This window comes from Bos indicus x Bos taurus, chromosome 16 (assembly GCF_003369695.1).
Source record: "Bos indicus x Bos taurus breed Angus x Brahman F1 hybrid chromosome 16, Bos_hybrid_MaternalHap_v2.0, whole genome shotgun sequence".
In the NCBI taxonomy this organism is placed as follows: Eukaryota; Metazoa; Chordata; class Mammalia; order Artiodactyla; family Bovidae; genus Bos; species Bos indicus x Bos taurus.
This window is the reverse complement of record NC_040091.1, coordinates 37,989,750-38,016,890: the sequence shown is the minus strand read 5'-3', so window position 1 is coordinate 38,016,890 and position 27,141 is coordinate 37,989,750. Positions and strand designations below refer to the sequence as shown.

Genomic DNA, 27,141 nt, shown 5'->3' with positions numbered 1-27,141 from the left:
TAATACTTTAAAAATAACATTTTAGATTTATTTTGGTACTACATTCCACAAGGGATATAATTCTATATGATCCATATCAGGTTTTATTAGACTTGGGTCACAGCTTTGGCTAAAGATTTAATTTTTTATGACTTTCCATTCAGTTAAAAGGTATATTTGGTGCTCCACTCATTGTTGTTGTTGTCCTTATCTTGCTGCTACATGTGAAAGTTTGCTTCTTTATTGAAAATATAAATAAAATGAGTTACTTCTTGCTAACTTTCATTATAGACAGGGTCTTCATGCTACTTGTCTTGGCCAGGGAACAGGAGGAATTGCCTGGAGGACACAGCAGAAAACAAAAATAGAATATAATAGTCAAATAACCAAATTCGCCGCTTGATCCTGGTGAATAGTTTGTAAAATTAGGCTGAGACTATCATATTGTGACTATTCTGCTTTATTTACTCACTGTTTAGATTTGAAATACGTATTTCAAAGACTGTTATAGGAGAAAAGGAATCATGTCAAATATTTCAGATGAGTTAAGTTAAAAAGCATATATCTAACTATAAAATGTTATGGAAATGTTATAGAATTATGCAATGTTAGTGAAAGTTAAGGGGAAATGATAAATGCTCTTTAGATCATGACATGATTCTCATATGGGCTTATTTAGAAGCCTAGAGATAGTACTGTCTTACTAATGCCCACTGAATAGGAAAATAGAAGGTGTGAAATTCTTAATTTTTATATAGTGAAGCTTCTTTCCAGGTATTGTTAGTAATGTTCAGAATCCTAGATAGAATGATGGCTAGAACAACACAATGAGAGCAGCAATTGATACAACAGAAATAAGAACAGGTCTGAACCAGTTGCAAAATAAGCAAGGCTTCAGAGGACTCCCAACCACTCTTGTCGTCATAGGTTTCAGTAACCGGTCCCACTGGGTCAGGATGGCGTTTCTGGCTCCTGGCCACTTTCCTGGGCCCACCAGCCTAAACTGGTATGGGGTGCAAGGGCCAAAGTAGACCTCCAATGCCAACTTTGGATCTGTGAGAAACAGCCATGGGATGTTGGGCTTTGCCCCAATGAAGGAGGCAAGCTCATCCATATAAACAACATAATCCGTCTGTATGGTATCACTTTTGCCAAACCTAGAGGAGGGAGAGAAACAAGACTGTGGCTATCCGAGCTTCCTTTAGAAACAAGAACAGGGAAAATGCCTCACACCTTTTTATCCACGCAAATCAACATCGATCCTTTTGTTGGTAAGGGGATTATTGCTCATTATCCAGTACTTTGTAGATTTTACTGAAGGACTTTCATACTGATCTCACTTGGACATTCCACAACACAACAAGGCTGCTGAGAAAGGCATTTTTATCCACATTTACAAGTAGAGGAATTGTCTCTTGCTCACGTGTAGTTATTAATTCATGGCCACTGAGCTGATTAGTGACAGAGGTAGGACTGGAGCCTAGTTCTTCTGACTAGTTGTTGTGTGGCTGAGTCATTTATTAGAGCCACCTATTGGAAGGCATCCTTACATTTTAGAGGATGTATGAGCTAGAAAATAGAAGTCCACATCCGTGTGTTCCCAAGCTCCTCTGAAATTTAATCTTTCTGGGTCTCTCTTTTATGATATATTGCAGGAGATATGGAGGGCTGAAACAGGATTTAGTGGTCTATCAGGTGCGAAGTATATCCTTGATAACTATTTGTTGAATGGCTGAATTTAGCTCATAGCTGTCACCCTAATGGTCCCACTCAGGAGTATTCAAGACTAAAACAGTTCTAAGTATTCACAAAGTCAAATTTTGCTATGAAAATTCTGGATCCCCTTTACCACAGATGTTCTTACAATTTGAGCTTTTTCCCCATTTTTTCATCAATATCATTCATCATGTCCTTGACAGAAGGCAAAGGGCATGTTCCTAAAAAAAAAAAAAGTGGAAAGACATGATAATAGTTAAATAAGTCTGAGCCTGCAATGTTTCTTTTTTAATAATGAGTTGTGAATTGCATTAGTATTTTCAAATTTTGCTGTCATTATCTAGCAAAATAATATCTTGAACAAATACCCAGGGAGTCATTCTGAGACAAACATATAGGTCATTCCTAATCTTCTCAGAAATGATACTTGTCACAGTGATTAAAACCAAATAACCTTTCATCTTTCTATCTTTGCTCTTAAACTGGTTATTGGATTTAAAAATCAGTTTGAAGGATTATATTCTACTCTCTAAGCTTTATTTTTAAGTATGTCATCTAATAAATTATAGTCAAAGGTATATTGACATCTCTTTTTTAAGATTTAACAAACAGATCTTCATAGGAAGTTATCTTGCTTTGCCCAAAAAAGGGAATTTCTAACAGATAAGAAAGAGAATTTAACAAAGCTACAAGGTTCTTTCTGGAAAGCCAACAGTTTCTGAATGAGACTGTGGATGTGGACTGTTTACAAGTCACCAAGGATACAGGGAGGTCCTGGGAGGCCAAATCTGAGTTGGGGCTGCCCCAGGATTTCAAGCTCTTCCTGGCATTACCTTACAGAATTTTCTAAAACCTAGACCCAAACATTTGTACTCGGAGATGCTTCAAATCTAGTGTGATTTCTTTGGCAACTTTGGGGTCACCTGGAACAAGACTAGAATTTCCAGTCTAGCTCTGATTGCTCAAGACCTACAATGACTCTCTGTTCCTGAAATCCCTACAGGCAGGATCATAAGAATAGTTTGTCAACATGGCCTTGTTCCAAACCTTGGAATTGGTTCTGTCCTTGGGCAAAAGGAGAGATAGAGAAGAGGCTATATTCTGTAGTCCACCAGCTATTGCCATTGGGCTGCTTGTAACTGACCCCTTGGTCTGGTAATCCTATTCCCCCAAATTGGGTTGTTTGCCTTATATCTCATTTTCCCTAAGACTGAGTCTTTGCATCAATTCTCTGTTGGCTGGGTCTGTGCCCTGTCTCCTTTCTTCAGAGCCCACGTTATAACTAGTATCTTCACAGAGAGTAAGTGAATATTTTATAAGCAGTTAAAACCTACATTTTAATGCCAGTCTTTCTGAACCTGAATCCTGAGTTCAGTTCTAAGTAGGATTTCATTCCATCACTTTCCTGGCTGCTGCCTCACTGGAGAAACATCACCCTGCGACACATCTCTGCTTGGGACCAGGGGAGTGAAGGAGATTTAGAGAGATTGCTGATATGTAGGACCATAATGATGTGGTTGGGAGCCTGGTGGTGAGTGATGATGCAGGATATGTAGTTGCAGGTTCAAATATCCAGGATAAAAGAGCATTTAAACCCCAGCAAGTCAGGTAGGACTGGAAGCCTTACATTGGGCTTCAAAGGAAGCAGACCTGCTAAGATTCATTATCTAGAAGTTTCAGGTTTAAGACCAACCAGACTTTGCACATTACACTTTGACATCTTGATTTGTTCTTTAACCATAGCTTGGTTTTATTTTCTGAGTCTGCCCACAATGGCATTCAAACCTTAATGTGAATCTGATTCCAGTACTTGGGGCTGGATGATGCTGCCTGCCTTCTTTGCTTGACCCCAATCAAGTTCATTGTTTCTTTTTTCCTTTTAAAATACAGGGACTTAGGATTCCTTTACCTTAGAGACTGTCTACAACACCAAATGATTTCTGCTTCTACTGATCCACTGCTTGTCCTTATCTGATACATGGCAAGGAAGAAAACAGAACAAGAAAACCACTTCCTTTCCAGAAATCATACTTTTTTTCATGAATGTGGATATTTAAAGTTGCTGGATATTGGCTTTGAAACATCTTCTTTCATTAACCTTTCAAGAAATATCATTCTATTGAGTTTTAAAAATCTTAATTTTATAAAGTTCTTCTGCATCTAAGATGAGAAGCTCAGGTATTCTCAAGTTTAATGAAAGGTCTTGGATAATTGACAATTCTAAGGAGTTATAGGGCTTAACAGGTGGTGCCAGTGGTAAAGAACCCATCTGCCAATTCAGGAGACATAAGACATGTGAGTTAAAGCCCTGGGTTGGGAAGATCCCCTGGAAGAGGAAGTGGCAACCCACTCCAGCTTTATTGCCTGGAGAATCCCATGGACAGAGTAACCTGGGAGGGTTTGGTCCATGGGGTAACAAAGAGTCGGATATGACTGAAGCGACCGAGCATGCAAGGAGTTATAAATCACAAAAACACTCTTGAATCATTGTTTTGTCTATTGTTTATGACAATCTAATATATTTTAAATTGCTTATAGAATATAGTACCAAAAATATAGAATTATAGATTCTGGAAACTGGGTGGGACCTAGGATTTGTTCCTTGTTAATAGGAATATTGTTTTCCTAAAGACTCAAAGGCATTCTCAATGAGATTCTTTGTCTACTTACCCTTAATTACTTGTACTGCCCAGCGAGACTGCAGGTCAGTAGTGGGGATGGCAGCTCCAAGGGACTGGACAAGGCCGATCACAGCCAAGGTTGGCTTTTCCAGTGGAGGTGGGAATATGCCTTTAAATAAGGTGACCTCATTGTCTCTGCTCTTAATGATGGAGTCATCAAGGAAGGGGTAGGCATAACTATAGCCTGTTGCAAAGATGACATAGTCAATGGCCTTAAACACCGTCCCATCCTCAAAAATAGCTGAATCCTCTGTAAACTCCTTCACATTTGGCTTAATGGTCACAATGCCACATAAAATGCAAGCTGGGAGTTCGTCATTGAACACAGGCTCTTTCCTCAGGGTGCTGTATGGAAAACAGAAACAAGCATTAGAACAGTACCGTTTCCTTTGTTTTATTGGTCCATAATTAATTGATAGGAAAAACCTACCTAAGGTTTTTCAATGTTCCATGGAGTGTCATCAATATGGCTGATAGATAAAACTTATGTAAGGCCACATTATGGAGTAACAGAAGTTGGTTTTTGCTAATCCCTTCTCTATTTCCTTTGATCTTTCTCTCTTTTCCCACTGAAGTCTCCCCAAATCCCAGAATAAGCATTCAGATATAGGGGAAAACAAAGGTTAGAGTACCTGGGTCTTTAAATTTCTTTTCTACTAATCAACTGTGAACCTTGATCAAATTAAATTTTCTTATTTTCTCTTGCCTCACCTTCCTCACCTGAAGTGGCAATAACTGCTATACCTATCTCAGATCATTGGCAGACCTAAGTAATATAAAGAATTTGGCACAGTCTGTAGCACACAGATAGTGCTCGAAATGTTAGCCATTATTCTTAACGTAACATAATCCAAACTGATCATTGTGATGTGAAGAAGATCAAATAGGAGGAAGGAAGCCAAAGGTGGAAGGCTGCAGCCAGGTTCTACCATAGAGGGTGAAGTGTGAACCCCATTAAGACAAAGCCATGTCAGGTGAGAAAGTGAGGGTCTAGGAATTTAAATAAGGCCAGGAGAAGAAGAGGAAACTGGAAATCTGGAAAGAGAGCTTTTGATTATTTTTTATTCAGTAATATCTCTAGTGAGTCCACAGAACTCTGCCTTAGGGGTAAACGCAATAATGTTGGAAGAAAAGACATGGTTCTTATAGGATGATGTGTGTGTGTGTGTGTGTGAGAGAAAGCCGTAGGTAGATGCTTCTGGGGAGGAAACTGAGCCAGACAATGAGATTGGTTGGACTGCTGGTTGGAAGAAGGCTGGATTCAACCGCTCGAATTATCTGCCATTTATCTTAAACTCACTTCTATGTTGAAACTTCCTTTGTCAAGGCCACCAGGATCTTCAAGCCACCAGATCCAGTGATCCACTCTTACTCCTTATTTTAACTAATTTATTAGTAAACTCACACTTGATGGTTTCCTCCTCCTTGAAACACTGTGTTCGTTTTGCTTTCATGTCATCACTCACTCTTGATTCCTTTCTACCTACCTTGCTATACCTCACTATTACTTCTCAGTGTCCTCTGCTGAATTCTTCTCTTCCTGACCTCTAAATAGCAACATGCCTCAGGTCTTTTGTCTTCTCTTTTGACATTCATTCTTCAAGAGATGTCATCTAGTTTTCATTTATTTAAATACTATCTATATTCTGACCAGTCCACATTTTAAACTTATGGTTTGAATCTCTCTTCTTATGTACCCACTGCTGTTCCACATTCTTCTATGCAAATACCAAACAGGCATTCCAACTTTAATACATTTAAAACTAAACTTCTGCTTCTCCCATGGTTGTCCACATCTCAGTAGACATCACCTCCATCTTTGCTCCCTTGCTCAGATCAAAAGTCTGAAAGACATCCTTGACATTTTATTTGCTTTCACATTTGCTATTCAATTGAACAGAAAATCCTGTTCACTTTACCTTCAAACTCTTATCCCAATCTGACAACTTCTGACCACTGATGATCCTGGTTCAGGCCACCTTCCCATCTCATCTGGGTTTTTGATAATAGCTTCTTAACCAGTCTTTCCACTTCCTTCTTTGACCTACCCTCTACAGTGAGTTATGGCCATAACAGCCAAAGTGATCTCTTCAAACTAACTTAGACTTTGTTTCCAGTTTGGTCAGATGCCTGCTATGGTTTCGCACTGCATTCAGAGTAAAGGCCAGAGTGTTTACAATGGCTTCCAAGACCTAGCATCAACTGGCTATTTTGATGTCTCTGGTTTCATTTCCTGCTATTCTCCCCAGTCTTCTTCCCCAAGAAAAGAAGCCACTGTATTTTGTCAAACATGCCAGTCATACCCTTGAAGAGATGATGTCCTAGCTGTTTCTACCATCCAGAATAGTCTTCTCCAGATACCCTTATGGCTCATTTTCTCATCTCCTTCAGAAATTTGCTTGAAAGCTTTTTCAGTGAGACCTTCTCTAAGGGTTGTTTAAAATTGTCTTGATGTCATCCCCTCTTACCCTTATCTGCCTTATTTAGATTTCATGCTGTTTGTGTCTGTTTCCCATTATTAGAATGTAAGCCCCACGAGGATAGGGATTTTATGAGTTTGTTCAGTGCTATATCCACAGGTCCTGGCACATAATAAAAGCTTAATAACTATTTGTTGACTTAATGAAATAACTTCGAGGTAAACAGCTTAGAACTTGGGTTTTTTCACCCATGTCAAAGCAATTTCTTATCATGTGATTGGCTTGGAGGATATTATAGGAGAGAGTGAGGAGAAGGCTGAAGATGAAAACACTGTGGCCATAGATCAGTTGGAGGGCTCCATTAAGGGGCAGGTAATGAGAGCAATGCATTCATCTCACACACTAGTAAAGTAATGCTCAAAATTCTCCAAGCCAGGCATCAGCAATACGTGAAGTATGAACTTCCAGATGTTTAAGCTGGTTTTAGAAAAGGAAGAGGAACCAGAGATCAAATTGCCAACATCCGTTGGATCATCAAAAAAGCAAGAAAGTTCCAGAAAAACATCTATTTCTGCTTTATTGACTATGCCAAAGCCTTTGACTGTGTGGATCACAATAAACTGGGGGAAATTCTGAAAGAGATGGGAATACCAGACCACCTGACCTGCCTCTTGAGAAACCTATATGCAGGCCAGGAAGCAACAGTTAGAACTGGACATGGAACAACAGACTGGTTCCAAATAGGAAAAGGAGTACGCCAAGGCTGTATAGTGTCACTCTGCTTATTTAACTTCTATGCAGAGTACATCATGAGAAACACTGGGCTGGATGAAGCATAAGCTGAAATCAAGATTGCCAGGAGAAATATCAATAACCTCAGATATGCAGATGACACCACCCTTATGGCAGAAAGTGAAGAGGAACTAAAAAGCTTCTTGATGAAAGTGAAAGAGGAGAGTGAAATGTTTGGCTTAAAGCTCAAGGTTCAGAAAACGAAGATCATGGCATCTGGTCCCATCACTTCATGGGAATTAGATGGGGAAACAGTGGAAACAGGGTCAGACTTTATTTTTCTGGGCTCCAAAATCACTGCAGATGGTGATTGCAGCCATGAAATTAAAAGACACTTACTCCTTGGAAGGAAAGTTATGACCAACCTAGATAGCATATTGAAAAGCAGAGACAGTATTTTGCCAGCAAAGGTCTGTCTAGTCAAAGCTATGGTTTTTCCAGTAGTCATGTATGGATGTGAGACCATACATGACTGTTGGACTGTTTATGGTCCACAGTTGGACCATAAAGAAAACTGAGCGCTGAAGAATTGATGCTTTTAAACTGTAATGTTGGAGAAGACTCTTGAGAGTCCCTTGGACTGCAAGAAGATTCAACTAGTCAGTCCTAAAGGAAATCAGTCCTGAATATTGATTGGAAGGACTGATGCTGAAACTGAAACTCCAATATTTTGGCCACCTAATGCGATTCACTGACTCATTGGAAAAGACCCTGATTCTGGGAAAGACTGAAGGCAGGGCGAGAAGGGGATGACAGAGGATGAGATGGTTGGATAGCATCACCGACTCGAAGGACGTGCATTTGAGCAAGCTTCAGGAATTGGTGATGGACAGGAAAGACTGGCATGCTGCAGTCCGTGGGGTCGCAAAGAGTTGGACATGACTGAGTGACTGAACTGAACTGAATGAGAGTGAAGCACCAAGTCCTGCTTTGCTTAACTTTGCAGTTAAGAAAGCGGTTTTAGAGCAAGGTGGCTAAGAGTGAGGCACTTTGGAGTCAGCAGATCTGGACTTGTTTCAATCACCATTTCTGACTTCCTAGCTGTGGGGCTTTGGTAAACCACAGTTTTCTCATCTCTCAAATGAAGATTATAATAGAGCCATCATCATAGTTGCTGTGGCTCATAAAGAATCTGCCTGCAATGCAGGAGACCGGGGTTTGATCCCTGAGTTGGGAACATCTCCTGGAGAAGGGAATGGCAACCTACTCCAGTATTCTTGCCTGGAGAATCCCATGGACAGAGGAGCCTGGTGGGCTACAGTCCATGGGGTCACAAAGAGTTGGACACGACGGAGACTAACACTTTCACTTTTTCATAGTCGTCGTGAGAATAAAGTGAGATAATGCATGTCTGAGACTTAATAAGGCTCTGACATGTATTAAGTACTTAAAAACATGTTGACTATTATTATCATTACTCTAGGGAGTAAATGGAGAAGGCAATGGCACCCCACCCCAGTACTCTTGCCTGGAAAATCCCTGGACGGAAGAGCCTGGTAGGCTGCAGTCCATGGGGTCGCTAAGAGTCGGACACGACTGAGCGACTTCACTTTCACTTTTCACTTTCATGCATTGGAGAAAGAAATGGCAACCCACTCCAGTGTTCTTGCCTGGAGAATCCCAGGGACGGGGGAGCCGGCAGGCTGCCGTCTCAGGGGTCGCACAGAGTTGGACACGACTGAAGCGACTTAGCAGCAGCAGCAGCAGGGAGTAAAATTCTTGACCTGTTATATAACTTTCCAGCTGTGCAAATCTGGTAAGGAGAATTGTGAAACAGGAAAACACTCCTAATTTTTGCAGTTCTTTGTCCTCTGAAATGTGAGAGGTGATTACTTCACTTTGATTTGTCTAGGTGTTATTTCACATATTAGGGTTGTTGACAGTGAAATAAAAGTTAGTAGGCATTTCATGTTTAACTCTGCTTTACCTGTTTAAAGGCATCAAGCCGTAGTTCTCGTGCTTGAATCTGGCGTTCATTTGCTTCATGTACCACCAGTTAGAAATGACTGTCGGTAAGGTGTTCTTGAGGAATGTTTCAAATCGAGTGATAAACAGCATGTCCCATGGATAGCCTTCATCCCAGACCCGGCTCATCACCCAGGAGCCACTTCGGGAGCTGATGATGACCTTGAAAAACACCAATTCAACTGTTAACGTGGTGACTGTAGTAGATATGCCTCTCAGATCTGCCTTTAGGAATGGAGTTATTGCACCACTGCTGGCAGTGTCCAGAAGGCAGCCCTCAGCTCTCAGCCCTCTTTGGGAGTTGCTTTGGTGAAGAGGGGGCTTCCCCCAACATTTTATAATCTTTTTGGATCCCCTGCATTCAGTGACCAGTTGAAGGAGGAAGACAAATACCTAGCCTCTCTCAATTTGTCTCACCCTCTCCTTCCCCTGCTGTGTCCACAAATCCATTCTCTACATCTGTATCTTTATTCCTGCCCTGCAAATAGTTTCATCTGTACCATGTTTCTAGATTCCGTATATATGCTTCAATATATGATATTTGTTTTTTTTTCTTTCTGACTTATTTCACTCTGTATAACATGCTCTAGGTGCTCTGTGATGACCTAGAGAGGTGGGATGGGGGTGGGATGCAAGGGAGGCTCAAAAGGGAGGCAATATATGTAAATAAAAATAAATATCTATACTGGTAAAAAAAAAAAAATGACCCAGCCCCTCACTTCAACTAGGGACAATTTGGAAGGATTATCCTAGCTTCAGAGTAAATAAAGGAAAACTTCTTTCCCTTCCCTCAGAGGTATTCATCCAGAGAGCACTCCCAGATGAACTTCCTGCACTATAACCCATATCTTAGGATCAACACCCGTCAAATCATTTCTGTGGTATTCTCATCTTTTAGCCAAATCTTCTCTGGTGTAGGTGACCAATAACTGAATACTGGTTATATTTCTTCTAGTGCTTGTTTGATGATCCCACTGGTTTTGGAAGAATTTATTGGACACATTAGACACCAAACATCCCAAAGAAGAAGCTTGTTGAATGACATCATTCCAGCTGATGTTCTGCCTTTGCCACATCAAGCTATTTAAAATCCCTCCTGTTACCAAAGGGCATTGAGCTATATGAACCACTACTTAGTCTTTGCATCAAGGACTCTGCCCTCCCCGCTTTCTTTCACACTTTTCAAATGGTATGGCTGGCCTTTTAAAGATAGTTCCCTGAGTATCAGGGAGGCATACTTTTTCAGCTATGTGGCTGAGTTCTGAGGCGATGTCACAGCCTGAGTTCCCCAGACCAATCACCAGGACTCGCTTCCCCTTGAAGATTCCTGGTTCTTTATAGTCCCGGCTGTGGAAGCATTTGCCTTTAAAAAGTTTTATTCCTGAGTGAAAAAGTGGAAAACATGTGAATTATTTTGATTTTCACTGAAAAAACTGCTATAACAGAACTTGTCAGTGAATATGGTTGCAGTAATAGGAATTTTAATACTTAAACTATATTAGATACAATATATCAAATTGTATAGATATATGTGCTCAGTCATGTCCAACTCTTTACGACCCTATGGACTGTAGCCCACCAGGCTCCTCTGCCCATGGGACTCTCCAGGCAAGAATACTGGAGTGGGTTGCCATGCCCTCCTCCAGGGGATCTTCCTGATCCAGGGATTGTACCTGCATTTCCTGCATTGGCAGGCAGATTCTTTTACCACTGAGCTGCCTGGGAAGCCCATTAGATACAATAAAAGCATATTTTAATTTAATGTGTACTTTTATAAACTATACTTTTGTATACATAAGAAAGACATCATCAAGGTTATTTCTTCATGCAAGATGTGTGGATGGCAGCGTAAACTTTGGCCTTACCTGGAAAGGACTCTTTAGGTATGTTGGGGTACACATGATGTCCAGAACAAATCATTACGGCATCAAAGACAGCTGATTCCTTTTTACCATCCTTTTCAGTGATAACATCCCATTGGCCAGTGGTTTGGAAATCGGGACGCTTATTTACACTGGATACAATTGTCTAAGAGAAACGCAGAAAGATAATCTTCTTTACTCTAAGCTAAAAGGCAGATTTGGCACCAACATCATCAAATAGTATGAAGAAAATCCTTAATAGTGCCTTAGGGAAAATACTTAATTCATTATGAAGGTGCATATTATAAATTCAAAGTTCCTTTTTAATAAGTCAAAGCATAAAATGATCTATATGATTTTTTAAAATATTTATTTATTTTTGGCTGTGCTGCATCTTTGTTGCTTCACAGGCTTTCTCTAGTTGCAGTGAGCGGGGGCTACGCTCTAGTTATGGGGCGAGTGCTTCTCATTGTGGTGGCTTCTTTTGTTGCAGAGCACAGGCTTTAGGGGATGCAGATTTCAGTAGCTGTGGTGCAGAGTGTAGGCTCAGTAGTTGTAACTCTCAGGCTTAGTTGCACATGGCACAGGGGATCTTCCTGGACCAGGGATCAAACCAGTGTCCCTTGCATTGCAGGGCAGATTCTTACCCACTGGACCACTAGGGAAGCCCCTATCTATATGTGTGTGTGTGTGTGTGTGTGTGTGTTTGTTTTTAAATCCCCACATAATTCCTTGTGTATGACCAGTATTCTCTGCAGTACAAGAGTGATTCATTTTGGGGCTCTGACGATTGAATTACAGTTTACAAGAGGCAGGTAGCCCATGTAGTAAATAATCTGGTGGCCAATAATTTACATAGTAATAGCAATTTCCTAACATATTTCTTTAGCCATTTTATTTTTTTTAAACTGCTTTAAAGCCTTTATTTGATCTTCAGAATAATTCTACAAGATACATAGTTGCTTCATTTTACATATGAAATGGAGACTTAAAGAAGTTAAATAATGTGCATAAAATCCAATAACTAGTTAAATATAGGTCCTTGATTCTACAGCTGTTTCTCCCATTGACTTTCCAATTTCATTCTTTAGGTGGTTCATATTTTGGTCAAGACACAGAGTTTATATGAAATAGATCCTGTAAAAATACAGCATTTTTTTACTCTCATCCTTTTACTATGTGTTTGAAGTTAAATTTACACTTGATTAAAAGTCAGCCAAGGAAGCATCTCTGATCTCAATTATGGTGCATGCCTTGTAGCTACATGATGAGTAAGATACTATTTAGGACTGTTCTCTTCCAAAGGACAGGAAACACCCAACCCTGACTTGGTAACATTTCTGAGGCAGTCTCACTCAAGTGACAACACGCTTTTCTTTTTCTTCTGTGTCCAAGTCATACCACGCTGTTTCTTAATAAAGTAAGAGAATGAGCTGGACTGAGAAGTGAAGGCAGAGTTAAAAGCGCTTGCAGGGTTGTTGTTCTATTGCATTTCTCTCTATAGGTTTGAAGATGAAGCCAACTGGCCAAGAGTTACAAGTTTCCTCCCCAAATGAATCATGTAACTTTCACTATTTCATAACATGGATACTCCCTATAAATTGGAACACATGGCTTCTCAGGGGAAAACTTCCATAAACAGTATTGAGGGATATAAGGGAGAAAGAAATGAGGCCAGGGTGTCTATTACAGTAGGCCTTCAAGGAAGGAGGATTCTATTTTTTTTTTTTTTAAACTTTGTACTTGTATGGTCATTGAGTTTTGTGAAGATGCACTGATATTAAACACTATCAGGGTTTTGTCCTTATCGGAGTGAAATGAACCCTGCAGCTTCCTTAATGGTCTCTTTACTAGATTAAGAAGGCACCTTTCCCAGATCATCAAAACATAGAAAGACTTTCCAACTTTGCCAAATGATCATAGAATCATACGGCATCTCAGCATTAGAAATTAAGAGCTACTCTATAGTTGCGGTAGGAAGGCTTCTCTTGTTGCAGAGCACAGGCTCCAGGGCATGCAGACTTCAGGAGTTGCGGCATGTGGGGCTCAGAAGTTGCAACTCTTGGGCCTAGTTGCGCCGTGTATGTGGGATCTTCCCAGAGCAGAGATTGAACTGGTGTGCGCTGCAAGGCAGATTCTTATCCACTGGACCTCCAGGGAAGCCCCTATCTATGTTTTATTAAACTTTATTTCCACGTGGTTCCTTGTGTATGACCAATATTCTCTGCAGTATAAGAGTGATTCCTTTTGGAGCTCTGACAATTAAATTATAGTTTACAAGAGCCATGTAGAACATGTAGTAAATAATCTGGTGGCCAATAATTTTTGTATTAACAGCAATTTCTTAATATACTTCCTTGTCATTTTATTTTTAATGTTAGTATCTCAAAATGAAAGATATCATCTATATCCAGAATGTAAGTTCTCATGTTTTAGTATGCTAAGGATCACCTGGAAAATCTTATTTTCTGACATAAACATTTAAGCTTATAATTTTCATAAAAGTTTTTGTGCTCTCTACTTGCCATAAATATTGATATATCAAATTAAATTATCATTTAGCTCTAAATATTTAAAAATTTCCCCTGAAATTTCTTTTTTTGACCTGTAAATTGTTTAGGAATAATGAGTTTTTAATTTATAAATTCATGTCTACCCAAGCATTTTTTTCTTTGCTCTGATTTCTAAGCTTATGGCATTTTGGTCCAAGAACTATGTGTAGTTAAAAATTTCCTACATATCTTAAGAAGAATGTATGCTTTCTAAATCTAGGGTCAAAGAAGCCATACTGTTAAAATTGTTTACAATTGAGAAAGAGATAGTGAAAGGAACAAATGGGAATCTTTTAATAACTATAGAATTCCTCACAGTTATGCCCCCAATAAGTTTTTTTAATAATATCTTACCTTAAATTGTATGTATTTCAGGAGGTTCTTTTCTTTGGCAAACATAGTAATATATTCCTGGAGCTTGCTGTTGTGCATAAAGTTAGGAAAATCATCAGGAAATGGAAAGTCTGGAAAACATGTCATCTCTTTGGAAGAGTTGGTAAAGACTGACCGATAAATGCTGGCCCTGCCTTCCTCTACATGGTCCTGTGAAAGAAACATTTTAAATGGAACAGAGTTTGTAAATGAGTATATTTATCATGGTCAGGACCAGTCCCAAATAATTATCACTCATTTTTGGTTGGTCTTTCCAGAAGTAAATGCAATAAGATGAGGCATAAATTAACTTCACTTAAATAATTTGATGATAATCAAAGGAACTTAGAATGTTAAAATATATCTTTATTCACATCTTTTCTGAGGGAAACAGATTCTGCATTTCATCCTGTCCTTTCAAGAATATATAACTGGATTAATTTTGTTGCTTTGAACCATTAATTACAGTGATAGTATTTCCCAAAATTTACCCGTGCACGATTTCAATATGCCAACTCATGAGCATGGACAGGCAATGTGATATATACATGCAATGGAACATTATTCAGCCTTAAAAAGAAAGGAAGGTTTGATACATGCCGGGATATGCATTAATGTTGAGGACATATGCTGAATGAAGTAGACAAGCCACAAAAAGACAAATTCTGTATGATTCCATTTATCTGAGATACCCAGAGTAATCATGTTCACAGAGACTAAGAAAGTGGTGGTGGCTTGGGGCCAGGGAGAGGGAGGAATTGAGAGTTAAATTGTTTAATTTCTGCAGAGTTTTACCTTGGGAAGATTAAAATGTTTTGGAGAGGGATGGTGGTATGATTGTACAATAATGTCAATGAACTTAATGCCACAGAACCGGACACTTCAAAACAGCTACATGGTATATCTTTATTGTGGTTTACTTACCACAATGAAAAAAAAAATTTCCTTTAGCATATTATGCTGGTAGATTAGATCATAATATTTTTTATGTACCTAGGGCAGAGAGCACCTTGATTATGTTTACAATATCTTTTTAAAATGTTTTTAACCATACCCTATAGTTACATATTTTTTATTGCAACCCCGTATATACACACATACACAGGGAACAAAAGTTTTATGAAGAAAAATCATTTTCAAGAACTTGAGTTGCACACATACTTTCCATCCATTCTGGAAGGTTGCCTATCTCCACTTCATTTAGTTGTTTTTCTGGAGATTTATCTTCTTCCTTCATCTGGTACATAATCCTGTTTCTTTTCATTAGCTTTCTGTGATTGTGGTTTTTGTTCTGGAGGCTGTGGGATTATAGTTCTTGTCTATCCATTCCATTTAAATATGCAGATTAATTCATTAATTTATATCATTGCACACAAATGGGTTATAATCTCCAGAATGAAAAACATTGATTTAAAGGAATTAGGTGAGGAGAAAGGGGAATAGAGGCAGAAAAGGAGATTACTTAAACCCTAAGCATTATTCTTTGGGCTAAAATTCTGAAATTAACATAGGTCCATCTATGCTATGATTTTTCCAGTAGTCATGTATGGATGTGAGAGCCATAAAAAAAGCTGAGCTTAGAAGAATTGATGCTTTTGAACTGTGGTGTTGGAGAAAACTATTGAGAGTTCCTTGGACTGCAAGGAGATAAAACTAGTTAATCCCAAAGGAAATCAGTCCTGAATATTCATTGGAAGGACTGATGCTGAAGCTGAAGCTCCAATATTTTGGCCACCTGATATGAAGAACTGAATCATTGGAAAAGACCCTGATGCTGGGAAAGATTGAAGGCAGAAGGAGAAGGGGATGACGGAGGATGAGATAGTTGGATGGCATCACTGACTCAATAAATATGAATTTGAGCAAGTTCAGGGAGTTGGTGATGGACAGGGAACCCTGGAATGCTGCAGTCCATGGGGTCACAAAGAGTCAGACAAGACTGAGTGACCAAACTGACATATTAGAAAGATTGAGCAAAACACAGAGGGCAGAGGGAATTTGTTTTCACATTTGAAATTCTGGTAAGATATCATTTCAAAGCCTCCCCAAAACAACCTGGGTTGGGGAGGGTTGACACTGAAGAGTCAAGTAGCAGTGATTAGGAAGAGGTAACATGATTAAGACAAGCTCGGACCTTAGTTTAGCTCTCTTGAACTCATTCAGTTTGAATAAAACATGAGTTCCTGCTTGTTCCCAAAGGGGATGCAAAAGTCATCTGAGACTCTTAGTAGCTACTTTGCCAGAGAGTTGCCAAGGGTTGGGGGGCAGCTAAGTGGCATTTTAGTAGAGCTGAAGAATGGACCATTTGGGTCAGGGACTCAATGTGCAAACTGCACCTGGTAAGTGGAGTCTGTTCAGCTAGGAGTTTCACCAGCCCCTGACAGCTAAGGGAGGACAGTTCCAGGTTCATCAACTGGCCTTTGGTTAAAGATTACTGAAGGATAGGCATGAAGGGTAATCATCTACAATAGGAACATCAGGAGACCAGAGGATTCAGAGGACAGGCCCAAGACTGTGTTTGAATTTGGGAAACTTTGGCTTTGCTTCACCACAAGGTCATATAAGTTCTATTTCTGCATAAGCCCAGAGACAATTTTAGAAAGAGCTGAGGGACAAGGAAGGGAAACTAAAAGACTGAGTATTGCTCCTAAAGAGACCTAGAGATTAAGCTGTGCCAAATGGGGGTACTCCTTGGGTCTTAGCATGCTTTTATGTTTTTCTCTATGTAATTCTGGATATTTGTCTTGTCCTATTTATGCTAGATGTAAAAGAGTGACCTGAACACTTAGTAGTCTAGTGTTACTTACAGATAAAACATTTCAAAATATTAAGATCTCACCGGAGAAAATGGGAGAGGATCTCCCTGGACAGAGTGAGAGTTTTAAATTTGGCTGACATGCTTCACTCAACAATTTCATATTTTCTCTCAACTTATAATATGAGCTATATGGTACACAGAATTTTAAGAATGACCCTTAGTTCATCTCCTCCTTGGGTAGTCATTTGCCCTTGAGCATGGATGAAATCTGTAAATATATTACTCCTCTGACTATGTTGTTAAGTATTACTGAATCACATGATCCCTTTACAAGCAGAGTTTTCTCTGGCTGGTATCAGAAGTTAGAGGTTCAAAACATGAGGGGAATTCAGCTTGTTCCTGGTTTCGAAGATGGAGAGAGACATATGCCAAGCAATACTGGCAGCCTTTAGGAGTTGAGAGGAATCCCATTTACAGCCAGCAAGGAAACAAAGACCTTAATCTTGAAACAACAAGGAACTGAATTCAGCCTCCACCCTGTAGTATGCAGATTCTTTCCCTGTGCTTCCAGATAAGAGCCCAGCCCAGGCAGCACCTAATTTTTGACCTCATGAAACCCTAACCAAAGAAGCTAGCTGAACTATGCTGTACTTCTGATCTGTGTAAGTGAAAAGTGAAAGTGAAGTGGCTCAGTTGTGTCCGACTCTTTGTGACCCCATGGATTGTAGCCCACCAGGCTCCTCCGTCCATGGGATTTTCAAGGCAAGAGTACTGGAGTGGGTTGCTATTTCCTTCTCCAGGGGATCTTCCCAACCCAGGGATTGAGCCCAGGTCTCCTGCATTGTAGGCAGATACTCTTACCATCTGAGCCACCAGGGAGGTCCACTGATCTGTGTAACTGAGAGTAATAAAGAAACATTTTTAGCTGTTTTAGTTTGTGGTAATTTGCTACGCAGAAATAGAAAACTAATACAAAGTCCAAGGTAAAGTTCTGGAGCAAGGCACAGTTGAGGAAAATTAGGTAACAACAAAGGAGGAATTTTATATGATAAAAATGGTGCAAACCCTTGAGACAGATTTGAGGTGTTTTTGCAATTTTGGGTGTTCCAGGATAATAAATTTCCCTAGCAATGCTGAGCTGATTGGTCTTTAGTTTTTCTTAGGTTCCCCAAGAGCCATGGTTACTGAAAAAGGAGTTGCAGCATCAGCTAATCACATCATCTGTGACTTGCTATTAAAAAAAAATATGTCATGAACATCTTATTGTTCCTATTTGGTATTATAGTGTATCTCAGAGTCCATGTGTATAGACTGATCCTTTTAAGTTGATCATATGAGAAGTTCATAAGAGTGACTAAGATCATAAATGACATTTTCAAATATAATAATTTTTTTGGGGGGGGGGGCAAGTGATCAACAAAGAACCAAACCTTACTTATCTATGGAAGTAGCTTTATCTATCTTTTTAAAATTACTAAAGTAACTCAGACTTCTGATTACATATGAAAGATTATGCAGATGTATTTAACTCTTCTTCCCCTAAAATTGGGTTTCCCAGGTGGTGCTATTGGTAAAGAACCTTCTTCCCAATGCAGGAGATGCAGGAAACCTAGGTTCAATTCTAGTTGGGAAGTTCCCCTGGAGTTCGAAATGGCAACCCACTCCAGTATTCTTGCCTGGAAAATTGCATGGACAGAAGAGCTTGATAGGCTACAGTCCATAGGCTTGCAAAGAGTCAGACATGACTGAAGTGACTTAGCATGCACACACCCCTAAAATTACTGTAAAGGTATCAGAGATATAAACCCACAGGGAAAAAAAGAAAAAAAAAGTGAAAGCAAACAAGAAACAACAATATTTTGAAAGTAGAACACAGGTGGATGAGTGCTAACTGACTTACCAGATCAAAGAAAGCGGAAAGGGATCTTCCGGACCCAGGAATCTAACCAGCATCTCTTATGTCTCCTGCATTGGCAGGAGGTCTTTCCAGCTAGTGCCACCTGGGAAGCCCAAAAGTTAAGACTGCTGCTGCTGCTAAGTCACTTCAGTCGTGTCCGACTCTGTGCGACCCCATAAATGGCAGCCCACCAGGCTCCCCCGTCCCTGGGATTCTCCAGGCAAGAACACTGGAGTGGGTTGCCATTTCCTTCTCCAATGCATGAAAGTGAAAAGTGAAGTCGCTCAGTCATGTCCGACTCTTAGCAACCCTATGGACTGCAGCCCACCAGGCTCCTCCATCCACGGGATTTTCCAGGCAAGAGTACTGGACTGGGGTGCCACTGCCTTCTCCAAGTTAAGACTAGATCTAATCAAATGGGAATCCAGATTAAATAGTGATCTTATAAGATATTCAAGGTCTACCGTCTTTTACTTCATATATTTTAACTTCATAGGAAACTGCCAAGGAGGTACTCTCATTAAAATGGAACCCTCTTACACTGTTGGTGGGAATGCAAACTAGTACACCCACTCTGCAGAACAGTGTGGAGATTCCTTAAAAAACTGGAAATACAACTGCCTTATGACCCAGCAATCCCACTGCTGGGCATACACACCGAGGAAACCAGAATTGAAAGAGACACGTGTACCCCAGTGTTCATCACAGCACTGTTTATAATAGCCAGGACATGGAAGCAACCTAGATGTCCATCAGCAGATGAATGGATAAGAAAGCTGTGGTACATATACACAATGGAGTATTACTCAGCCATTAAAAAGAATACATTTGAATCAGTTCTAATGAGGTGGATGAAACTGGAGCCTATCATACAGAGTGAAGTAAGCCAGAAAGAAAAACACCAATACTAATGCATATATATGGAATTTAGAAAGATAGTAACGAGAACCCTGTATGTGAGACAGCAAAAGAGACACAGATGTATAGAACAGTCTTTTGGACTCTGTGGGAGAGGGAGAGGGTAGGATGATTTGGGAGAATGGCATTGAAACATATATAATATCATATATGAAACGAATCGCCAGTCCAGGTTCGATGCAGGATACAGGATGCTTGGGGCTGGTGCACTGGGACAACCCAGAGAGATGGTACTGGGAGGGAGGAGGGAGAGGGGTTCGGGATGGGGAACACGTGTATACCTGTGGCAGATTTCATGTTGATGTATGGCAAAACCAATACAATATTGTAAAGTAATTAACCTCCAATTAAAATAAATTTATTAAAAAATAAAATGAGAGAATAAAAAAATAGTAGGAAGATAAAGTTTTCAGAAAACAGGGTTACCCAGGATAATAGCAGTGTGGTTAGCCTAGAGAAGGGAAACAATCCAGAAGAGTGTCTTTAAGAGATAGTTAAGAGAAGAATTAAGCCAGTGAAACACCTCATGTATTTAACTGTTCAGAGGAGAGTCAAAATTTGGTGGGAGAGGTTGGGGAGTGAATTAGAATAGCATTGTAACATTAAATCAACAAATACCACAAGGCAGTTACTAACTCCAGTGAAAACAAAAAGTTAATCAAGAAAGAAAGTATAATCAGAATCCACTAAGCAGCTTAGCAATGATATTTACATGGTTGTAATAATATAGACATGAAGGTTAATTAAACAAAAAGAATGGTATGACTGTAGGAATAAGAGAAAATGAAAAATTTTGTAAATGAATCTGTTCCCAAAATTCTAAGGGATTATTGTTTTTATGTAGCACCAGTCAAAATAAATTCTATAAATGCAGAGAAAATTACAAGAAATGAATCAAAAATGAACATGATGAAACAGAGAATTCAAATTCTATGTATTAGAGTAAGAGGAGATCCAGGGTTACCTGATTTTCTGATTCTTCAAAAGAAGACATTTCCTTAGATTTTTATGTGAAATATCCTGGTTTTAAAATAATGGACCGAAATTAAAAACATAGAGATCAAATAAAATGGACGAGCCAAGCCAGTTTGCTAACTCTACAACATATATAAACTATAGATTTTGTCTGGCAATTTTGTGATCATCCACCTCAGTGAATTATCTTATTTTTTGTAACCATTTTCCAATTGATATCCTTCATGGTATAAAATCAGATAGTCAGCAGTTGATAATTTTTCATCCATTCTATTTTCTCTTTTTTAAGTTATCAATCATTTATCTTACTGAGTCTAAACTTCTAAAAGAACATTAATTAATAGATCTTTAAGAGAGAACTTAATTTCCTGGAGGCAGTATTTTCCATCTTCATTTTGTTATAAATTTCTATCGTATTGTCACCTGAGGATTTCATTTTATTATTTTTTTCTTTCTTTTTTTTATTTATTATTATTTTTTTACTTTACAATATTGTATTGGTTTTGCCATACATTTTACTTACATATTTTTTCCAAAAATTTGAGGATTTTTTTGACTTAATCAGTTTTAGAAATGTTCCATGGGCACTTGAAAATAAGGCATATTTCATCTTTTTAAAATACAGGGTTTGTTGTATATCAACTAATGACAGACCAAAGTGCAAGATGCAATGCTTGCTAAGTTACTATTTGACCGAAGCTATGATCCTTAAAAAACCAAAAACAAACAGGAAACAACTGTGTAAATATTAGTCAGTTCATAAGATTGCGTTTTCAAATTTAAAAAGTCAAAAAAACTCTAAAAGGGACTCCAAAGAAAAACATTTTTTCTTTCCTTAAAAAAATTAACATTGTTTTCTATCTGAAATGGTTTTCCCTTTGATGAAAGATCAAACTGTAGATCACTCTTGTAGAGTTGCTAGTTTATAATGAAAAGCACTGAGCACTAGAAATTTAATTAGGGCTCATATAACTCAAAGATGTCAGGCCCCTAGAATACAAATTTTTAGTGTCATATTAGAATATGCCAATCACATCAAAAGCCAATGTGTCTTGGCTTGCTATTGAAAAGTAATTCAGTGGTAGATTAGTTGCCAAATCTGCATCAGAAAGCAATGTGATTTTGAAATATGATGAGAGTTTTCTGCTACCCTTGGGTAGTTAACTCTGCTAGTGTGCATGTGGGATGCGAAGGTGGAGGAATTCACAGCTTTGGATGAGTTGAGGATGCTTGACAGTGATTATAGTCAACACAAGGAGGGACTAAATATTAAAGATCAAAGTGATACATAGGCTAGAAAAAAAATCAGAGGAAGTGAACAAAGGATTGCCTTCCCAGAAAAAGGAGACTTTATTCATGACACTTCAGGACAAAATCCAGAAAATTTGTTGACATGTTGTTTGTGGAACTCCTGAGAAAGACCTTCTCCCTAGATCTGCAGCCTAGTCATAAAGTATTTTCTTAGTGATCAAAGCAGGTGAGGCAAATACATCATTCTGCCTTTAGATCTGGGTTAGAAGAAGGAACTATTAATAGAAGGACCTAAGAAAGTGCTGTAGAAAAAAGCTACAAAAGTTTTAATTATGTGCACATTCCTTTTTTAATTTAATTTGGCTGCATTATGTAGCACACAAAATCTTAATTCCCCGACCAAGGATCGAACCCATGGCCTCTGCCTTGGAAACATGGATTCTTAAACACTGGACTACCAGGGAAGTCCCTGCAGTTTTATTATTATTATTTTTTTACACCTAGCTAATGTTTGGATCTTAGAAAATGTAAAATGCTGACTTTATCAACTAACTGTAATGAAAATACAAAATTTAACTTTATTTTATAGTATAATCCTGTAATGTGATTTCTAGGTATATTGCTACAGACTCATGGAGGTATTTGAGAAACACTGCAAGTCACAGTATCATTTGCATCTTCAAGTCCTCCCACAGAGGTGAAAAAATTAGGGAACGGTGAATAATCAACTGTATTAGTTTCATGTGGCTACTATAAATTAAATTAAATTTAAATTTAATTAAATTACCACAAACCTGACAGCTTAAGGCAACAGGAATCTATTCCCTCATGATTCCAGAGGCCAGGAGTTGAAAACCAGCATCACTGGGCCTAAATCAAAGAGTTGGCAGGGCCAAGTCCATTCCAGAGGCTCTAGGGGAGATTCATTATCTCTTCCTGCTCCTGCTGGATGCCAGCATTCCTTAGCTTTTTTAGCATCTGGAGGCCACCTGTATTCCTTGACTAATGTCTCCTTTCTCCACCTTCACGGTCATAGCATAGCATCTTCATATCTCTCTTTCTGATAAAGTCATATTCCCTTTTTTCTTTTGTTTCTGTGTGTCGAATCTCCCTTTGCCTTTCTCTCTCTCTCTCTTTTGAAGTTTACTTTATTTTCTGGCTGTGTCAGGTCTTAGTTGTGGTATGTGGGATCTTTCACTGAGGTGTGTGGGCTTAGTTGCCCCAGGGCTGGCAAGTAGGATATTTGTTTCCTGACCAGGGATTGAACCCGTGAAATGTGGATTCTTAACCACTGCACCACCAGGGAAGTCCCATGACTTTCTCTTTTAGGGATAGATGTTATGGCATTTTTGCCCTACACAGATAGTCCAAGATAAGCTCATCGTCTCAAGATTATTAATGTTATCATACCTGTAAATATCTTCTTTTTCCCTCATTAGAAATATTTACAGGTTCTAGGATCAGGACCTGATATCATCTTTGAGGGGCCCATTGTTTGAATAGCCTATCACAGTTCACTGTCAGGCCCCTAAGGGTTGACATTTATCCCACATGTCAACTACATTCATTTCATCTCAACATCTCCAAAGTCTCAGTCCACTGCAGCATCAAACCAGGTTCAAAATCTCACATATATCAACTCAATAATTCTAAATCTCATTGTCTAAACTGTCTGAATCAGGTATGAAAGCAACTCTGAGTGTAATTCACCCTGGGACAGAATTCTCTATTTCTGGACCTGTCGAGCTAGAAAATAAGTTATCTTATTTCAAAATACAACAATGGGACAGTCACAGGGTATCAGTAAAAAACATTCTCATTCCAAAAGGGAGAAAATGGAAGGAAAAAAAGGAGTCATCAGTCCCAAGCAATTTTGGAATCCAGAAGGGTAAGTTTCATTAGGTTTCAAGTTCTGGGAAATAAGCATTTGTGTCTCAAGGCTCCAGCTTCTGGGTTTGTGGTTCCACCCTCTGGGGTAAATTTTTTTTTTTTCTTGAAGAGTACCACATGCTTGCAGGTGAGTAGTTTATACCTCCATGATGCTAAGTTCAAATTTTAAAGCCTTCCTTGAGCAACAGGAGAGGCAGCTACTCTCAAAAGCTTTATCAGCCGTGTCTTTGTTCAACAATGCTTTGTAAAGTAAGCATGAATTTGAGGATCTGGTTAAGATCACCGGATAGAAGACCTGCCAGCTCAACAGGCCACTTGTTGAAATGGCACCCAGCAATTTATTAAGGGATTAAGAATTCAAACTGGAAATACAAGTCAGACTGAATTGGAGTCTTGTGTTTGCCATTCACAAGCTATTTACCATTTTTTTAAAATTTTCTTTTAAGCTTCACATTCATTTGTAAAAGGGAAAAATTCATAGCTAGCTTATAGGATTATTATAAAGATTGAATGAAATGAGAAAGGTGTTTGGTATATAGAAAGTACTTAATAAAACAGCCTTATCAGCCTTCACTGTGCTAATCTGAAATTCTGTCAGCACATTCCAGTGACAAACACTGAGCTCCGCAATACTGGGAAGCTGCTGTATAGCACAGGGAGCTCAGCTCAGCGCTCTGCGATGACCTAGAGGGTGGGATGGGGGTGAGTGGGAGGTTCAAGAGGGAGGGGATATATGTATACTTATACATGTTGTTGTACAGCAGAAACTAACACAACACTGTAAAGCAATTATACTCCAGTTTTAAAATAATCGATGCTGAGTGGTTCAAAAAGAGTTCTTTGAAATCTAGAAAATATCTATATCAATAAGAACAATTCTCATATATTGATAATATTTAAAGAGCCATCATAGACACTTTCTTCTTAAACATAACATTTCTATTAAGGTATAAAGGTTAACACTAATTTTGTACTTGTGGAGGGAATAGTGGTTTAAAAGGGATTACTGGGGACTTCCCTGGTGGTCCAGTGGTTAAAACTTCGTGCTTCCAATGCAGGGGGTACAGGTTTGATCCTTGAAATTGAAATCCCACATATTGTGTGGCATGGTAAAAACAAGAAAATGGGGTTATTTATCTTCCTGTGTTCCTATGTATTTATGGTTTATTGGAAGAAGAAGAAAACAGGAGTAGGCTTAACCAGAGAGTATTCCTAAGGTTGTAGGCACGGAGAGAGTTGGGGCACAGGGAAGCCTCCACACCTGATAATATACTTGTTAGACAACAAGGAAGTGATCTCACAGCAGCTTACAAGCATACCTGCTGATAGAGTCCTTGATATAAATGCATAGAAGTAAGCCTGGCAAGCTACAGTCCATGAGGTCGCAAAGAGCGGGACATGACTTAGTGACTGAACAACAACAAAAGTCTTTGAAGAATGTCAAATCAGTGTGTCCTCTTCTTGGTTCCTCTTGCAGCAATCTCAAGAATTATGTATTTTTGGCCAGACCAAAAGTCAGCACCTGAAATCTTAAAATCTGTGGTCTGAATCTCTAAGAGGTTGTTCCAGAAACTCAACAAATGAATGGAAAGAACCATCAATTTTTAAATGATTAGCTCATGTAATTCTGTTACATAAACTTAACCAATATTTGACCATGGATTTTATCCCCAAGTGGCTCACTTATTAATGATTTATTGGAGTTGAGTTCTGTACACAGAGACTGACCAGCTCACTATCCCATTTACTTCTGAAGTAAGCAAGGGATTTACTTTCCAACCTGCTACTGATGTTAAGCTTTGTAGAGCAAGTGTAACTGGCATGACAGCCTGTGCTCAGGCAATGTGTTCTCGCACACTTCCCCCCTCACTCCCCAGTCTGCTGCAGTGATATCCCACTCACCGAGAATTTCCACAGGCCCCCAATGTCTTCACCCTTCTCAAAGCAGGTGGGTTCCAGTCCCTCTTCTAGGCAGTTTCTGATGGAGGCCAGGCCACTGATGCCTGCTCCAATGATGGCCACTTTCTTCACCATAGTTACCTGTGCAAAGGCCCAGAGATTCACAACTAAAACACATATGCACACACTTATACCCACAAACTGTTATGCATATACGGAAGAAGAAACAAATATATGTGCGTAAGTATATATGTATATATGCACACATACATATATATACACACATGTACATATACTCACACCCACTCTCATATATATATATGAAGAGACATATGTATGTGTATGTATATACATACACACACATATTCATTTCTTCTTTCTACTTTACATAAGGCTTGATGAAGAATAAGGTCTGGTTCCATCTGTATTTCAGTATGCCAGGTAGTCATCTGTTTCTTCCTCTAATAATGTTCTTAACCTTCTCAATTAAAAATAAAAATCATCTCTTTATCTAAAAATAACTTCTCACTAGCTACTATCCTTAACCTCTGTTCTAAAAATTTGTTTCCTAATCTTTTCCTATTCCTGACAATATCTTTAGACCCTACTGTTACTTCTTTTTTTTTTTTTTAAAGGCAAAATCACATAGCTACACAGAAAAGTAGATTTGGATAACAAAAATTAGAATCCTTACTGCTCAGAAAAGAAAGATCTCTATTGAACTATATGTCATTCTCATTTTGGCCATATTTGGTATAAAGGTAGCATTCTCCTTCTCCATTTACCAGTCCCACTCTCCCCCCTCTCAAATCATTGCAGTATCATTCTTTTTCTACCTTTCTGTAATCTTCCTTTTTTCTGTAGATTTAAGTCTTGTCCAAAACGTCTGAGCAGTTTGAAAGAAAAAATACTTCCCTGAATCAACGCTCTAGTAGGGTGATATTGGAAAATGGGAGGAGCTACTCTTAAAGAGGAACTTGCTTCTGGAGACCTCTGCTCCAGTCTATTGGCCACCCAGTGCCTGCTTTCCATTAGCAAACCCAATCTAATGCTTAAAATCCTGGACTTTTGGCCTGGGACTCAGGCACTTGTCCTAGATAGATGACTCTGCAGTTATCTGCTCCATTTTATGATGTGTTATTCAAAGTTTATTTTATTTTTCTCATTTCTAATTCTTCTGTAGGTATTTCATAGTAAACCCCGCCCCCGCCCCC

At 39.0% G+C, this 27,141-nt stretch overlaps 1 protein-coding gene across 1 annotated transcript; it reads right to left on the bottom strand.

Moving 5' to 3' along the window:
* FMO3 (flavin containing monooxygenase 3) lies at positions 1-26,927 on the bottom strand. Its single transcript, XM_027564778.1, has 9 exons — positions 26,764-26,927; positions 25,931-26,068; positions 14,322-14,510; positions 11,419-11,581; positions 10,792-10,934; positions 9,516-9,715; positions 4,366-4,721; positions 1,844-1,916; positions 1-1,136 (listed from the first exon to the last, which is right to left on the bottom strand). Exons 2-9 carry the CDS (start codon positions 26,060-26,062, stop codon positions 794-796), a joined length of 1,599 nt encoding a protein of 532 aa, XP_027420579.1. The 5' UTR covers positions 26,063-26,068; positions 26,764-26,927; the 3' UTR covers positions 1-793.
* Between the last annotated feature and the right edge of the window lie 214 nt (positions 26,928-27,141).

Coding starts and splice junctions, on each gene's coding strand:
- FMO3 (XM_027564778.1), bottom strand. CDS start 26,062: ATGGTGAAGAAAGTGGCCATCATTGGAGCAGGCATCAGTGGCCTGGCC. Junction 14,511..25,930: donor GGGGCCTGTGGAAATTCTCG/GTGAGTGGGATA, acceptor TTTCTTTCACAG/GACCATGTAGAGGAAGGCAG. Junction 10,935..11,418: donor ACCTAAAGAGTCCTTTCCAG/GTAAGGCCAAAG, acceptor TTTTTCACTCAG/GAATAAAACTTTTTAAAGGC.